We start from the raw sequence: 17,726 nt of genomic DNA on the forward strand, positions 1-17,726 counted from the left end.
TAGTAAGAACATAAGAACATCAGAAATAGGAGCAGGAGTAGGCCATCTAGCCCCTCGAGCCTGCCCCGCCATTCAATAAGATCATGGCTGATCTGTCGTGGCTCAGTTCCACATTCCCGCCCTCTCCCCATAACCCTTAATCCCCTCTCTTATCAAAAACCCATCAACCCGCGTCTTAAAATATTTAGCGAGGCAGCCTCCACCACTTCAACGGGCAGAGAATTCCAGAGATTCACCACCCTTTGAGTGAAGAAGTTCCTCCTCAACTCCGTTCTAAACCGCCTCCCCTTTATCTTGAGGCTGTGCCCCCTAGTCCTACTGTCTTTTTTATCTAAACCAAATTGCTTAAGTTCTGCAGAAAATCATCAACACGTATCATAAAGATGCCTGAGAGTTTCTCTTTGTGATACCAGTATAACATTGCTGCTTTCAGCTAAATGCAATCTACTTTTGACAAAATAGACGGAACCAAGATGGAACTCAGCGCATCATCCAGTCCATAAACATATAGTTTCCACACCTACTTTTTGACATCACTCATGTCTTTAGGTAGTTTCAAAAACATTTCTTGAAATATTTCACTGTGCATACTATGATCACTCTTCCCTAAAGGATCCTTAACTATAGAAACGAGAAGCAGGGGCAGATCATTTAGCCTTTTGAGCCTGCTCAGCATTTATTTTGGTCATGGCTGATCATCAGATTCAATATACTGATTCCTCTCCCCCGTCCCTCATATTCCTTGATCCCTTTAGCCCCAGTTGTTATGTCTAATTTCTTGAAATCAATCAATGGTTTTGGCCTCAACTATATTCTGTGATAGTGAATTCCACACATTCACCACTTTTTCTCCTCACTTCAATTCAAAAAGATTTACCCCTTACCTTCAAGCTACGACCTCTAGTTCTGGACTCCCCTAGAATTAGGAACATTGTTTCTGAATCTACTCTGTCCAACCCAGTTAGAATTTTATAAGTTTCTATCAGATCCCCTCTTACCTTTCTAAACTCAAACTGAGGTCATTAATTAATCTTTATTCATTACACAAGACCAAATCACCATGGTAGGCTTCTGCAGAAAATGCAGATGTATGGGATTGTGGGTAATCTAGGAAGTTGGATCAGGAATTGGCTAGCGGATAGGAGACAGAGGGTGGTGGTTGATGGTAAATATTCATCATGGAGTTCGGTTACGAGTGGTGTGCCTCAGGGATCTGTTTTGGGGCCACTGTTGTTTGTAATTTTTATTAATGATCTGGATGAGGGTATAGTTGGGTGGATTAGTAAATTTGCTGATGACACCAAAATTGGAGGTGTGGTAGATTGTGAGGAAGGGTGTCATAGTCTGCAGGGAGACTTAGATAGGTTGCAGAGCTGGGCCGAGAGGTGGCGGATGGAATTTAATGCGGAGAAGTGTGAGGTAATTCACTTTGGTAGGAGCAACAGATGTGTCGAGTATAGGGCTAACGGGAGGACTTTGAATAGTGTGGATGAACAGAGGGATCTAGGTGTGTGTGTACATAGATCCCTGAAAGTTGGGAATCAAGTAGATAAGGTTGTTAAGAAGGCGTACGGTGTCTTGGCGTTTATTGGTAGGGGGATTGAATTTAGGAGTCGCAGTGTAATGTTGCAACTGTACACTACTCTAGTGCGGCCGCACTTGGAGTACTGTGTGCAGTTCTGGTCCCCGCATTACAAGAAGGATGTGGAGGCGTTGGAGAGGGTGCAGAGGAGGTTTACTAGGATGTTGCCTGGTATGGTGGGGAGGTCCTATGAGGAGAGACTGAGGGATTTAGGGTTGTTTTCGTTGGAAAGAAGGCGGCTAAGAGGGGATCTTATTGAAACATATAAGATGATTAGAGGTTTAGATAGGGTGGATAGTGATAGCCTTTTTCCTCGGATGGAGAAAGCTAGCACGAGGGGGCATGGCTTTAAATTAAGGGGGGGTAGCTACAGGACGGATGTCAGGGGTAGGTTCTTTACCCAGCGGGTGGTGAGGGATTGGAATGCCCTGCCTGCTGCAGTTGTAAATGCGTCTAGTTTGGGGGCATTTAAGAGATCCGTGGATAGGTTTATGGACGAAAAGGGATTGGTATAGGCTAGTGGGTCATTGTTTTTGTAACTGGTCGGCGCAACATCGTGGGCCGAAGGGCCTGTTCTGCGCTGTAATGTTCTATGTTCTATGTTCTATGTTCTAAATCCAGAATAGCCTGTTCTCTGGTTGGTTCCACAACATATTGCTCCAAGAAACAATCTCTAATACATTTAATGAACTTTCCCTCAATGTTACCCTTGCCAATTTGATTAATCCAGTCTATGTGCAAATTACGCAAGAAGTCCCCAGTATTTCCTAGTTTATACTGTGCCTCACTGCGGAATACTGTTTGGGGACCTATAGATTCCCCTAGCAGGGACTTCTTTCCTTTGCTATTTCTTATTTCTACGCAGACTGATTCCACTTCTTGATCCTCAGTATCATTTCTCACTATAGCACTCATCCCTTCCTTCACCAGGAAACCTGCACCGCCTTCTTTTCCTTTCTGTCTCTCCTTTCAAAATACACCACTAAATCATACCTCTTTGTCTTGAATTGTGCGATGAACTCATTAATTTTGTTCCGAATGCTTTGTACATTCAGACACAAAGTCTTTAAGTTTGTTCTATTATTGACTTGCCCTACAGTTACAAAATTCCAAAATGATGTTCACATGTTCTGTCCCTTGCTTTTATTTTCTGATAACAATCCACCTCATCACTAACCTGCGGTCCTACCTTCTCCTTTAATTTTGATTTAAGTCTTTCTACAGCCCTGATTATACCAGGACTGTCATTCCATTGTAGTTCAGGTGTAGACCGTCCCATTGGAATAAGTCCCTCCTTCCACACTGCTGGGGCATTCCCATGAATTCAAACCTATTTCTCCCACACCAACTTTAGAACATAGAACATTCCAGCGCAGTACAGGCCCTTCGGCCCTCGATATTGCACCGACCAGTGGAACCAATCTAATGACCCTCTAACCAAAACTATTCCAATATTATCCATATGCCTATCCACTGACCATTTGAATGCCCTTAAAGTTGGCGAGTCCACAACTGCTGCAGGCAGGGCATTCCACGCCCTTACTACCCTCTGAGTAAAGAACCTACCTCTGACATCCATCCTATAATTACCACCCCTTAATTTAAAGCTATGTCCCCTTGTGTTAGCCATCACCATCCGAGGTAAAAGGCTCTCACTGTCCACCCTATCCAATCCTTTGATCATCTTGTATGCCTCAATTAGGTCACCTTGTAACCTTCTTCTCCCCAATGAAAATAACCTCAAGTCCCTCAGCCTTTCCTCATAAGACCTTCCCACCATACCAGGCAACATCCTGGTAAAAGTCACATGTATACCTCTTTAATCTTATTCACCTCATGCCAATTAGTTTGTGGCTGAGGTAGTAATCCAGAAATTATTTTTTTTTGGTTCTGCTTTTTAATTTAGTGCCTAGCTGCTCATTCTCCTTCAGCAGAACCTCTATCCTTGTTCCACCTATTTATCCTGTCCTCAGTACAGTGTGTCCCTCACAGGTCCAGCTACCTCTGCTCATGGAAGGTGAATCTAGCTTGATGGATAAATGCAACATCCCTGACCAGTTTGATTGGGTAGATGACTCCTTCCACAGAATCGGAGTTAGCTTCTATGTGGCAACCAGTACATGTTTGTTCCATCTCACCACAGTAAGAAGTCTCACAACACCAGGTTAAAGTCCAACAGGTTTATCTGGTAGCAAACACCACTAGCTTTTGGAACGCTGTTCCTTCGTCAGGGCATCTCACCATAACCATACTCTATAGATAATGTAGGAGTGTGGATGTGATTTCTGTTCAACCACTTGCCTGGTCTCTGATCCAAACTGCCTCTCTTCATTAGAACGCTGGTAGATTTCATGTCTTGTTACATTTGTCATAGTTCTGCACTGGAAAAATATTTGTCCTCTCTCATTCACTTTGTCCAAGTCATCAGTTTGTACTCACAGCCTGAGTGTGTGCGTGTGTGGGAGAGAGTAGGGAGTTGAGTTCCCAAGTTTTCTTTTCAGGAGGAGTTGCGATTATGCTAAACCATTTTGGGGTGGATTTAAACAATAACACAAAGTGCGGGTTGGGCTGGATTGTTATTCAGCAATACTTTCAGTGTACAGAGTACAGTGTACAGTGTTCAGTTAGCTTGAGGGTATTTTGGTAGTCTGAATGAATCCATATGATGCCATGAGCTCTTTAAAGTATTCATTGGGGAGCTGCAATCTCTTGGCTGAAATAACCAGGCCTGGGATATCTCATTCTGCAATCGCTGCTTCTGAAGTGTGACCCAGCAATTATTTAACTTTTGTCCATCCAATCAAAAACATCTTGTCTGTGTTTGAAGAGATCCATCCCTTGACAGCCCCATCGTCTTGTTGGGAAGGAAAATGTCACGGGCATCAGTTCAGTGGTTTAAGTGGCTCCCAATCTCACTCTGGGCCTCAGTCGCTGTAACCACACTACCCTGCCCGACAAGGATATTGTCTTCTGTTACATGTAACTGTATACTGACCTGCTGACTGTTGTCTTTGCAACAAGACCTGGTGTGATCTGTTAAATCTCCAAAACCAAATCAGCCATGCACTATGACTTTTTGGGAGCTTTCTAGCAATGGTAAAGACTTCACCATAACTCTTATTTCATTCGCTGCCATCATATACTTGGTATTGTTGGATAATATTCTTGGTATTGTTAGACTAATACAGAATATTTACTAAGCCTGATGAGGTATGAAAACAGGAGTGATATTGAGACATCTTACTGTGGTCTTACATCAGGCTGCAAGAAAGAGATCAGATCCTGTGATGTTACATCACTTCCTTTGATGATGTACAATTTCTGATTATTCAAATTGACACTTTATATTAAATAGTGACCAAACCTTCCCAGTAACAGGCTTCTGCTTCTAATCTCTTAGAAATTGTTCTATAGTCCTTGTTCTAGTCAAACTATGACTCTCCTTGCCCTTCCATCTCTTTCTAGATCATTGCTATGTGACCCCTCCCTCCCTCCATTAATGCCAGTATGTGACTGTAATTCCCTAGGCCAGAGTCGCTTTCAGATCTGCTGTGGGAACTCACACTGTTTTCTTCCTTTCCACTGTTTTAACTCATTTAGATCTTATTACTTGCCCATCATCTTGAACATACAGCCAATGTTTGAATTTGCCAGTGGCTTTCCGTTCTCTCCCTACAATGATCTCCATTTACTGGCTCCTTCTGATACATATTTTGGGAATTGACCTGGGGTAAAGTAACCTTCTTCTGTGCATCGTTATCACTTTGTCTATCCAGCTCCTCTTAACTGTCGGACATCGGGATATGGCAGAGTGCAGAGTACCTCATCATCTTCTACTCATTGTTCAAATCCTGCAGCTTTATCCCAGTTAATCTAGATGAATATATCTGAATACTTTGATTACCATCCCACCCTATCACTTTATACAGACCTGTCCACCTCTTTTTTTTACATCACACTAAATCCCCAGAAAGAAGTCTATCTCTGACAGTCTTATCAAAATCCTACAGTACAGTACATTCGGCCCATCAAGTCTGCACTGACCACAATCCCACCCAGGACATACCCCCATATCCCCACATATTTACCCACTAACCCCTCTGACTTACGCATCTCAGGACACCAAGAGCAATTTTAGCAAGGCCAGTCAATCTAACCCGCATCTCTTTGGACTGTGAGGGAGGAAACCGGAGCACCCGGAGGAAACTCACATAGACACGAGGAGAATGTGCAAACTCCACACAGACAGCGACACAAGCCAGGAATCAAACCCAGGTCCCTGGAGCTGTGAAGCAGCAGTGCTAGCACTGTGCTACCGTGCCGCTCCTTGTGTGACACCATAATGCTCACTGAACCTTTTGAGACTTCTCCCTGCCTGTATTTCATTCAAGTGAACAGAAAAGGTGGAATTAAATGTAGTCCCTTCCAAGGCCAGAAGATAATCCCACATATATAAGGCATTGGTGAGGCTGAATTTAGAATATTGTGTACAGTTTTGGTCACCTATGTAAATAAGGTTGGAAGAGTGCAGAGAAAGTTCACAAGGATGTTGCCAGGACTTGAGAAACTGAGTTACAGAGAGAGATTGAATAGGTTAGGACTTTATTCCCTGGAGCGTAGTAGAATGAGGGGAGATTTGCTAGAGGTGTATAAGATTTTGATGGTATAGATAGAGTGAATGCAAGCAGGCTTTTTCCACTGAGGCTAGGGGAGAAAAAAAACTAGAGGACATGGGTTAAGGGTGAAAGGAGAAAAGTTTAAAGGGAATATTAGGGGGAGCTTCTTCACACAGAGAGTGGTGGGAGTGTGGAATGAGCTGCCGGATAAAGTGGTAAATGTGGGGTCACTTTTAACATTTAAGAAAAACTTGGATGGGTTCATGGATGAGAGGGTGTGGAGGGATATGGTCCAAGTGCAGGTCAGTGGGACTAGGCAAAAAATGGTTCAGCACAGACAAGAAGGGCCAAAAGGCCTGTTTCTGAGCTGTAATTTTCTATGGTTACATGGTTCACATCACAGAAAATATTTTTGGATTTCTCCAAACAACCAACAGATATAGTCCCCAGCCATTTGGAACAAATTCTTTGTATGGAACATCCACGCCAGGGAGATGTTAACTTGGAATTTGGTCAGTTAGTTAAGATCTTATGCAGCATCCCAGCGATCACTCTCTGACTGGGTTTTCAGCATGTTACACATCTCTCTAAATTAGTCATTGATAAAAGCCCCACCACCCCCGCCATCAGGTAAAAAATGAGCTGATGCCCCAGTCTGGCCCACCCACTTCCCATGATTTTATTCACAATCACTATGTCTTACTTTAGAAACACTGAATCTTAATGCACGTCTATGAAATATCACATTGAAATGTTTCAGTCCTTGTCCCATACCTTCATATCCATAGCTACACCTCATTAAGGTGTTAATGAGAGATTTGTAATAACCATGGTAGTGTTCCGATACCTTTTGCATTTATCATATTTTTGACTAATTTCCACAAATAGCTTGGTGTACTCATCATCAACGACTCCACATCCTTTAGTAGGACTTTTAATCGTGACAAGAGGGGTAATGAACAAAGTTTAAAACAATTTGCATTTTTTCTCTCAAATCCTGACACCTGATTCTATCAACAATGATTGAATGACAGAGCAGACGCGATGGGCCGAAATCTGTGCCTATGTCTTATGGATTCCATTAATATTTTCATTTGAGATGCTTAGTTAAAAGATGTCCTGATTGAGTAAATTGCTAATCTACTAACGTTCCAAAGACAGTTGCTTTATCATGTTCCAAATCTAACTTCACATGTACCTTTTTCAGGGATATTTGCTGAGCAGTAAGGGTATTTCCAGGCAGACTGTACACCTCGTACACTCCATAAACCTCTGCTCATCCAAGCTCTACTGCCACTATTCTAAGTGCAAGTCCTCATTACCCATCACAAGATCATCATTTTATATTATTGATGACACTCCTCCCATCTCCGTTTATTGATGAAAGTAATTCCAAATTCTCTCTTTCACTGCATACACTGATCTTTACTGATTCCACTGATCGTTATTGTATTGCTCTGGGAGTCCATTTCATCTGTTGATAAGTGGGAAGAAATTTTCCAACTAATGTTACTAACTTTAACAGTTAAAACCTTGTCCCATTCTTACAATTTAAATATTCCAATAGCTCCTTTCCGTTCCATTTTCTCTGCCTCTGATACCCCCCTTCAAATCTGAAGAATTGGATTTCCAATCGTTTCTGAACTTCCAGATCTTTCAGATTAGGAATAATCCTTGTGGGTTTTTTGTGTATCATCCCCAGCACATGATCATAGTGTTCAAGGTGCAGTCTGACCATAACTGGACACGCTGTTCCTAGTGGGTCTGACCAGAATTGGACATAATGCTCAAGGTGGGATTGAACAGAACTTTGTATAGTTTGATCATTACTTTGACTTATCCATGGTTCTGGCTATATGGTTTAACATCCTATTGCATAAGGAGTTGTGGCCGTTTATTGGTTGAACATTGTACATTGAGTTGAATACACCAATTCTATTTCAACTTCCACGTGGGCTATTTCAGCACCATTCTAAACATATGTCTTGCTAATGTGGGGCATCTGTTTGTGACAAACTTCATCTGCCATTACTCTGTCCATTTTTTATTCACCTTGCTTCAAACAGCTAAATCCACTGTCCCACCTAGAGAACAAAGAACAAAGAAAATTCCAGCACAGGAACAGGCCCTTTGGCCCTCCAAACCTGCACCGACCATGCTGCCCCGACTGAACTAAAATCCCCTACTCTTCCGGGCACCATATCCCTCTATTCCCATCTCATTCATGTACTTGTCAAGACGCCTCTGAAAAGTCACTACCGTATCTGCTTCCGCTACCTCCTTTGGCAACGGGTTCTAGGCATCCACCACTCTCTGTGTAAAAATATCTGCCTGGTACATCTCTTTTAAAACCTTGTCCCTCACACCTTAAACCTGTGCCTCCTAGTAATTGACTCTTCCACCCTGGGGAAAAGCTTCTGACTACCCACTCTGTCCATGCCCCTCATAATCTTGTAGACTTCTATCAGGTTGCCCCTCAACCTCCGTCGCTCCAGTGAGAACAAACCAAGTTTCTCCAATCTCTCCTCATAGCTAATACCCTCCATACCAGGCAACATAAGAACAGAGTTGAGGAGGAACTTCTTCACTCAAAGGGTGGTGAATCTCTGGAATTCTCTGCCCGTTGAAGTGGTGGAGGCTGCCTCGCTAAATATTTTTAAGAAGCGGGTTGATGGGTTTTTGATAAGAGAGGGGATTAAGGGTTATGGGGAGAGAGCGGGAAAGTGGAACTGAGCCACGACAGATCAGCCATGATCTTATTGAATGGCGGGGCAGGCTCGAAGGGCCAGATGGCCTACTCCTGCTCCTATTTCTTATGTTCTTATGTTCTTATAACATAAGAACATAAGAAATAGGAGCAGGAGTAGGCCATCTAGCCCTTCGAGCCTGCCCCATTATCCAATAAGATCATGGCTGATCTGAAGTGGATCAGTTCCACTTTCCTGCTTTCTCCCCATAACCCTTAATTCCCCTGTCTATCAAAAACCTATCTACCTGTGACTTAAATATATTCAGCGAGGCAGCCTCCACCACTTCAACGGGCAGAGAATTCCAGAGATTCACCACCCTTTGAGTGAAGAAGTTCCTCCTCAACTCTGTTCTAAACTGCGCCCCCCCCCCCCCCCACCACTTGAGGCTTTGCCCTCTAGTCCTGCTATCCTTTCTAAGTGGGAGGAATCTCTGTACCTCTACCCTATCCATCCCCTTCATTATCTTATATGTCTCTATAAGATCCCCCCTCATCCTTCTAAACTCCAACGAGTACTGACCCAGTCTATTCAGTCTCTCTTCATAGTCCAACCCCCTCATCTCTGATATCAGCCTAGTGAACCTTCTCTGCACTCCCTCCAAGGCCAAAATATCCTTGCGCAAGTGCGGTGACCAAAACTGCACACAGTACTCCAGCTGCGGCCTCACCAGTACCCTGTACAGTTGCAGCAAGACCTCCCTGCTTTTATATTCTATCCCCCTCGCTATAAAGGCCAACATTCCATTCGCCTTCTTGATCACCTGCTGCACTTGCAGACTGGGTTTTTGCGACTCATGCACAAGGACCCCCAGGTCCCTCTGCACCGTAGCATGCTGCAGCTTTTCGCCCTTTAAATAGTAATCCCTCCTACTATTATTTCTGCCAAAGTGGATAACCTCACACTTGCTAACATTATACTCCATCTGCCAGGTCCTTGCCCACTCACTCAGCCTATCCAGATCTCTCTGCAGACTTTCCACACCCTCCGCACAATTTGCTTTTCCACTCATCTTCGTGTCATCAGCAAATTTCGTCACCCTACACTCAGCCCCCTCCTCCAGATCATCTATATAAATGGTAAATAGCTGAGGCCCCAGCACTGATCCCTGGGGCACTCCACTAGTCACCAACCGCCAATCCGAATAGCACCCATTGATACCAACTCTCTGCCTATTAGACAACAAATCCTCTATTCACGCTAACACCTTACCCCCAACTCCATGCACCCTAACCTTTTGCAGCAACCTTTTGTGAGGCACCTTATCAAACGCCTTGTGGAAATCTAAAAACACCACATCCACCGGTTCCCCTCTGTCTACCGCAATAGTCACATCCTCATAGAAATCCAATAAATTCATCAAACACGACTTCCCCTTAACGAATCCATGCTGCGTCTGCTCTATCAAACCATTCCTTTCTAGGTGCCTCGCTATTTCTTCTTTGATGATGGATTCTAGCATTTTTCCAACTACAGACGTTAAACTAACCGGCCTATAATTCCCTGCCTTTTGTCTGCAACTTTTTTAAACAGCGGCGTAACATTAGCCATTTTCCAATCTTCTGGTACTTCCCCGGAGTCCAGCGAATTTTGATAAATAATCATTAAGGCATCCGCTATCACCTCTGCCATTTCCTTCAGAACCCTGGGATGCATTCCATCCGGTCCTGGGGACTTGTCTACCTTCAGTCCCGTTAGTCTATCAAGCACCATCTCTCTAGTGACAGTAATCGCTATCAGGCCCTCAACTCCTACCATCCTTCTATCTTTAATATCCGGCAAACTATTCCTGTCCTCCTCCGTGAAGACCAAGGCAAAAAACTTATTTAAGGCCTCAGCCATTTCCTCATCTCCCACCACTAAATCCCCCCTCTCATCCTCTGAGGGTCCAACATTCACTCTAGCCAGTCTCCTCTTCTTTATATATTTGTAAAAACTTTTACTGTCATTTTTTATATTTAGCGCTAGTTTAGCTTCATACTCTATCTTTCCTTTCTTTATCACTTTCTTAGTCATTCTTTGTTGATTTTTAAATCTTTCCCAATCTTCTACTCGCCCACTACTTTTAGCCACTCTGAACACATCAGCTTTTAATTTAATACTCTCTATTTCCTTCGATAAGCACTATCTCTCTAGTGACAGTAATTGCATTTAGGCCCTCATCTCCTACCATCCTTCTATCTTTAATATCCGGCAAACTATTCATCTCCTCCTCCGGGACATCCTGGTAAATCTTTTCTGTACCCTCTCCAAAGCCTCCACATCCTTCTGGTAGTGTAGTGACCAGAATTGAACACTATATTCCAAGTGGGGCCTAACTAAGGTTTTATAAAACTGCAACATGACTTGCCAATTTTTAAACTCAGTGCCCCGGCCAATGAAAGCAAGCATGCCGTCTGCCTTCTTGACTACCTTCTCCACCTGCATTGCCAATGACCTGTGTACCTGTACACCCAGATCCCTCTGCCTATCAATACTCTTAAGGGTTTTACCATTTACTGTATATTTCCTATTTGTATTAGACCTAGTTTGATATCACCTAGAAATTTATTTGTTTTATATCTAACTTCTGAAGCTAAAGCCTCAGGAATTATAATTGTTATCCTTGTGTTTGGATTCTCTGCTACTTCACCTTTCCCAACCTTGTTAATGTCATCAATCCCCTCCCCAGAACACTTCGTCTGTTCACTCCAGGGTTCTGTTTCTCTCATCCACCCTTTGCTCTTTCGACTAACTGCAGCTGAAATCAACTTATTGCCAGGAAGGCGAATGGGATGCTGGCCTTCATAGCGAGGGGGATTGAATATAAAAGTAGGGAGGTCTTGCTGCAGCTGTATAGGGCATTGGTGAGGGCGCAGCTGGAGTACTGTGTGCAGTTTTGGGCGCCGCACCTGTGCAAGGATATTTTGGCCTTGGAGGGAGTGCAGAGGAGGTTCACTAGGCTGATACCGGAGTTGAGGGGATTGAGCTATGAGGAGAGGCTGAATAAACTAGGCTTGTACTCGTTAGAGTTTAGAAGAATGAGGGGAGATCTCATTGAGACGTATAAGATGATGAATGGGATGGATAGGATAGAGGTGGAGAGACTCTTCCCGCTCAGAAAGGACAGTAGGACTAGGGGGCACAGCCTCAAGATAAAGGGGAGGCGGTTTAGAACGGAGTTGAGGAGGAACTTCTTCACTCAAAGGGTGGTGAATCTCTGGAATTCTCTGCCCGTTGAAGTGGTGGAGGCTGCCTCGCTAAATATTTTTAAGAAGCGGGTTGATGGGTTTTTGATAAGAGAGGGGATTAAGGGTTATGGAGAGAGGGCGGGAATGTGGAACTGAGCCACGACAGATCAGCCATGATCTTATTGAATGGCGGGGCAGGCTCGAAGGGCTAGATGGCCTACTCCTGCTCCTATTTCTTATGTTCTTATGTTCTTAATTTCCTCCTTCATGTTGTGGTCTGGTTGCATCTCACTGTCCTGGTTACTGATAGTTTTCTTTCTTTCTTTGCAGATTAAAGGAAATGATGCTGGGTGGACCCTTGGTTACATGTTGAACCTTACAAATATGATTCCGGCGGAACTGCCTTATACCAGGCCCCTTACCCATACCTCCTACCTCACAGTCATGGTCATTTTTTCCATCGTGCTCTTCATTCTGCTACTTGTTGGCTTCCTCATTTTTAAGAAGAAACTTTGCAGGCTAGAAAATAAGATGTAGGGCAGGATTTTCCACCCGAGATTAACAGACCTTTGCACGGTCTGCCCCTGCCCACTGCGATTCCTGTGGTGGGCAGGACGAGAAAATTCCTCGGTGAACTTTACAAACAGATGTTCATGCCAAATTTATGATCATAAGATTTTTAGAACGTTTCAAGACAAAACGGCCCACTTGATTGGCACCCCATCCCCCAATCTAAACATCCACTATCGGACGCACAGTCACAGCCGTGTGTACCATCTACAAGATGCACTGCAGAAACTCACCAAGGCTCCTTAGGCAGCACCTTTCAAATTCACAACCACTGCCATCAAGAGGAACAAGGACAGCAGATACTTGGAGATCAACACCACCTGGAGATTCCCCTTTAAGCTGCTCACCATCCGGCCTTGGGAATATATTGGCATTCCTTCACTGTCAGTGGGTCAACATCCTGGAACTCCTTAACAGCACTGTGGGTGTACCTACGCCACACAGACTGCAATGGTTCATGAAGGCAGCTCACTACCACCTTCTCAAGGATGATTAAGGATGGGTAATAAATGCTGGCCCATCCAATGATGCCTACGTCTCATGAAATAATTTTTGTTTAAATTACAATAAGTTTTATTATAGAGGAAGTTAAATTCCCTCCAGTTTAGCTATGCTAACTCTAGCAGGAACTGGGCAGTTTGGCCATGAGCAGCAAAGATTCCTTGGGCTCGTTTAAGACTAATTGCTTTGTCAGGAACATTGACATTCCAATGTGAGTTGTCTCAATATTGTAGCACAAGTTAAAGTGACCTGATACCTACTCACTGAATACTTCTCGTGTCTGAGCTAGGAAATTGTGATTGTCCATCAGCTGAATGACCAGATATTGCTGTGAAAATAAGATTATTTAAATGGAAATTAAGACATTAGCGACTGTGCATGGACGGTTAATTATGAAAATCAGCAGTTTGTTGCCTAAGGTACCCTGTTCCTGTAGATGTTGCATTGTACTAGTATCTCGCTGAGAGACAATTTGTTCACATACATGAAGCAATATGATGTTTTTGTACTTTGTATCTATCTGATATATACATGCTAAACTCACTAACAACTGTGAGGGTTTGTCCATTCCACTCCAGGTTAATGCAGAGCCAAACCTTAACTACTGGCAAATGACCCCTTTAGGCCACTTAAAATTCCTTCAGATTTTCATTGTCAGATATTTAAAATATTAAAAGTACCATTTTTAAAAAATGTGTTACTTTTTTACCTGTGTCCTGACTCAGCCTCCCTTTGTCTTCTCTTTATTTTGTTTTCTGTGCCTGATTTAACTTTGAATCCACAATTTTAACTTGGACTTCCTGATCCTGATTCTGTGTTACTCATTCTTCAATCTGATTGATTACGGAGACACACTGTGTTTGGATGATTGACAAATAGCAGCTCCCATTGTCAATTCAAAGCTGTTTGCCAGTGAAATGGACCAATACTGTTCCAGTTAAATGTGTCTGCACATACCCCACTCACTAACACAGGCAGGCATGCTGTGGGCAGGGCCCGTCAGTCCAGGCTCAATCTACACCTTCATGGCTAACACTTGTTTCAGGAGAATTGTGCACAGCGAAAGGACACTGACTGACACAAGGCAAAGCAACTCTGAGTAGCACTGAGGCAGTCTTAGAGTTTGTAGATATCACATTGCACTGGACAAACCATATAAGGTGGAATCTGACCAACCGGTGTCAATGAACCAACACATAGCTTTTTAGTTTTATTTATTAGTCACAAGTAGACTTATATTAACACTACAATGAAGTCACTGTGAAAATTCCCTAGTTGCCACACTCTGGCACCTATTCAGGTTACACTGAGGGAGAATTTAGCACAGACAATGCACCCTAGCCAGCACGTCTTTCCAACTGTGGGAAGAAACCGGAACATCTGGAGGAAACCCACACAGACATGGGGAGAATGTGCAGACTCCACACAGACAGTGACCCAAGCCGGGAATTGAACCTGGGTCCCTGACACTGTGAGGTAGCAGTGCCAACCCACTCTGCTGCCCTCTGTTTAATATCTGAGTCCTCTAACATGCTCATCCTTTCTCTTTCACCGTCTTTCACAAAATTGATCCTAATCTGTTCTCCTTCACAGCTTCTTACAGTCTTACCATCACAATTCACTGGATAAAGATGTGTAGCGTGAAGCCTGGCTGAACTCCCAGCCTCAGCCTGCTTCACAGAGGCTAACTGGGGCATTCTGCTGATGTCAGCTTAGAGCTATAGAACTGGAGATTGAACTGTGGACACTGTGACACATTCAGTGAAGGGCAAAGTTACCTGGACACTGTTTGAGAAGGCAGTCAAATGCCTTAAGATAGGGTGTCTGGTTTAGGCTTTGGTCAGGGTCAGGAGGGTGCGACTGCAAGTGAAGGGGATTAATAACATATAAATTAGGAGCAGGAGTAGGCCACTGGGCCCCGTGAGCGTGTTCTGTCATTGCATAAGATCATGTCTGCTCTGATGGTAACCTCAACCCCACATTCCTGCCAACCCCGATAACATTTCATTCCATGTTAATTGATTCTGTCCACCTCTGCCTTAGAAATATTCAAAGACTCTGCAGCCGCTGCCTTTTAAAAGAGTTTCAGAGACTCACAACAAAAAAGATTCTCCTTATTTCTGTCTGGTGACCCCTGAAATTTAAACAATAATCCCCTAATTCTAGATTCACACACAAGAAACATCCCCCCATATCCACCCTGTCAACACCACTCAGAATCTAAAAGTTTTAATCAGGTCGCTTCTTACTCTTCTAAACTTCAGTGGATACAAACCTAACCACTCCAATCTTTCCTCATATGACCAGCCCAACCTACTCGAGGGTTATCGAGTGAACCCTCTCTGAACTGCTTTGAACACATTTACATCTTTCGTTAAATAAGGAAACAAATACTGGCAAGGCTTGGGAAGGTGGAATCTGCTGGGGGTCAATGGGTGCTGTTCGGATTGGCGGTTGGTGACTAGTGGAGTGCCCCAGGGGTCGGTGCTGGGGCCTCAGCTATTTACCATTTATATAGATGATCTGGAGGAGGGAACCGAGTGTACGGTGTCGAAATTTGCTGATGACACCAAGATTGGTGGAACGGCAAATTGTGCGGAGGGTGTGGAGAGTCTGCAGAAGGATCTAGATAGGCTGGGCGAATGGGCCAGGAAATGGCAAATGGAATTTAATGTTGGCAAGTGTGAGGTGGTCCACTTTGGTAGGAATAATGGTAGGAAGGACTATTACTTACACGGCGAAAAACTGCAGCAGGCGACGGTGCAGAGGGACCTCGGGGTCCTTGTGCATGAGTCGCAAAAACCCAGCCTGCAGGTGCAGCAGGTGGTCAGGAAGGCGAATGGGATGCTGGCCTTCATAGCGAAGGGGATTGAATATAAAAGTAGGGAGGTCTTGCTGCAGCTGTATAGGGCATTGGTGAGGCCGCAACTGGAGTACTGTGTGCAGTTTTGGTCGCCGCACTTACCCAAGGATATTTTGGCCTTGGAGGGAGTACAGAGGAGGTTTACTAGGCTGATACCGGAGTTGAGGGGGTTGAGCTATGAGGAGAGGCTGAATAAACTAGGCTTGTACTCGTTGGAGTTTAGAAGAATGAGGGGAGATCTCATTGAGACGTATAAGATGATGAATGGGATGGATAGGATAGAGGTGGAGGGACTCTTCCCGCTCAGAAAGGACAGTAGGACTAGGGGGCACAGCCTCAAGATAAAGGGGGAGCGGTTTAGAACGGAGTTGAGGAGGAACTTCTTCACTCAAAGGGTGGTGAATCTCTGGAATTCTCTGCCCGTTGAAGTGGTGGAGGCTGCCTCGCTAAATATTTTTAAGACGCGGGTTGATGGGTTTTTGATAGGAGAGGGGATTAAGGGTCATGGGGAGAGGGCGGGAAAGTGGAACTGAGCCACGACAGATCAGCCATGATCTTATTGAATGGCGGGGCAGGCTCGAAGGGCTAGATGGCCTACTCCTGCTCCTATTTCTTATGTTCTTATGAATCAACACCTCGTGCTGCCTAAACCACACTGGTGAGTTTCTGCTGTCCAGACCAGAATAACTGATGCTAAAATGACACCCCTTCTACCTTCTGCAAGGGTTCACCTCCGTTATCCTGATGGCAGTTTACATCTCACTGCTCGCGGATGTGAAAACCACGCTGGGTGAAATATACACAACTACAAATAGCCTTGAGATGAAACGTCCTGAGGCTTTGCTCATCGTGGCCGGGGACTTCAATCAGGCTACGTTTGAGCGTACTACCAAGATACCATCAACACGTCTGCTGTTCCACCAGAGGCCCAAACATGCCAGACCACTGCTTCACAAATCTCAAACATGCCTCCCAATCTATCGCCTGCCCACACTTTGGCAAATCAGATCACGAGGCTGTGCTCCTGCTCCCGGCTTACAAGCAAAAACTGAAGCAGGAGAATCCATCAAAGTTGTGCAATGTTGGTCTGAGGAATTGGATGATCTCCTACGGGGCTGCTTGGAGTCAGAGGACCAGTCAGTATTTAAAAACTCTGCGACCAGTCTGAACAAGTACGTCACTACAGTAACTGACCTCATTGGTATGTGTGTAGAAGACTGTGTGCCAAAGAAACAAATCTGCATGTTCCCCAACCGGAAACCACGGATGAACAGGGATATCCACTGCTTGCTGAAGTCACGGTCTGAAGTGTTCAAGTCAGGTGACTCTGACCTGTACAAGAAAGCCAGATATGATCTAAGGAGATCCATTAAAGATGCCAAACGACAGTAACGGATCAAGCTAGAATCCCAGGCTGGCCACACAGACCCCACCGACTGTGGCAAGGTCTGCAAGAAATAACAGGCTAGAAGTTTAGTCATATAAAACTGCCGACTCCTACGCACCTCTCCCTGATCAGCTCAATGTATTCTGTGCCTGTTTTGAGCAAGAGATTAGTGAGAGCATGTCCTCCATCCTAGAAGCCCTGGATGAACCTGTATCTGGGGTCACCATTGCAGATGTCAAGGCAGCTTTCGTGAAGGTCAACCCATGGAAAGTGACTGACCCGGATGGGGT

General features: G+C 44.3%; 1 protein-coding gene across 1 annotated transcript in view; it reads left to right on the forward strand.

Annotated features, from left to right (window-relative positions):
• Window positions 1–13,899, forward strand: part of entpd1 (ectonucleoside triphosphate diphosphohydrolase 1) — a 65,431-nt gene extending 51,532 nt beyond the window's left edge. The window contains exon 7 of the mRNA XM_080205358.1: window positions 12,446–13,899. Within this exon, the coding sequence (XP_080061484.1) occupies window positions 12,446–12,652 (207 nt within the window). The 3' untranslated portion in view covers window positions 12,653–13,899. The remainder of the gene's footprint in view (window positions 1–12,445) is intronic.
• Window positions 13,900–17,726: the final 3,827 nt, after the last annotated feature.

Source organism: Carcharhinus amblyrhynchos, chromosome 17 (assembly GCF_965287045.1).
Source record: "Carcharhinus amblyrhynchos chromosome 17, sCarAmb.v2.hapA, whole genome shotgun sequence".
NCBI classification, from domain to species: domain Eukaryota; kingdom Metazoa; phylum Chordata; class Chondrichthyes; order Carcharhiniformes; family Carcharhinidae; genus Carcharhinus; species Carcharhinus amblyrhynchos.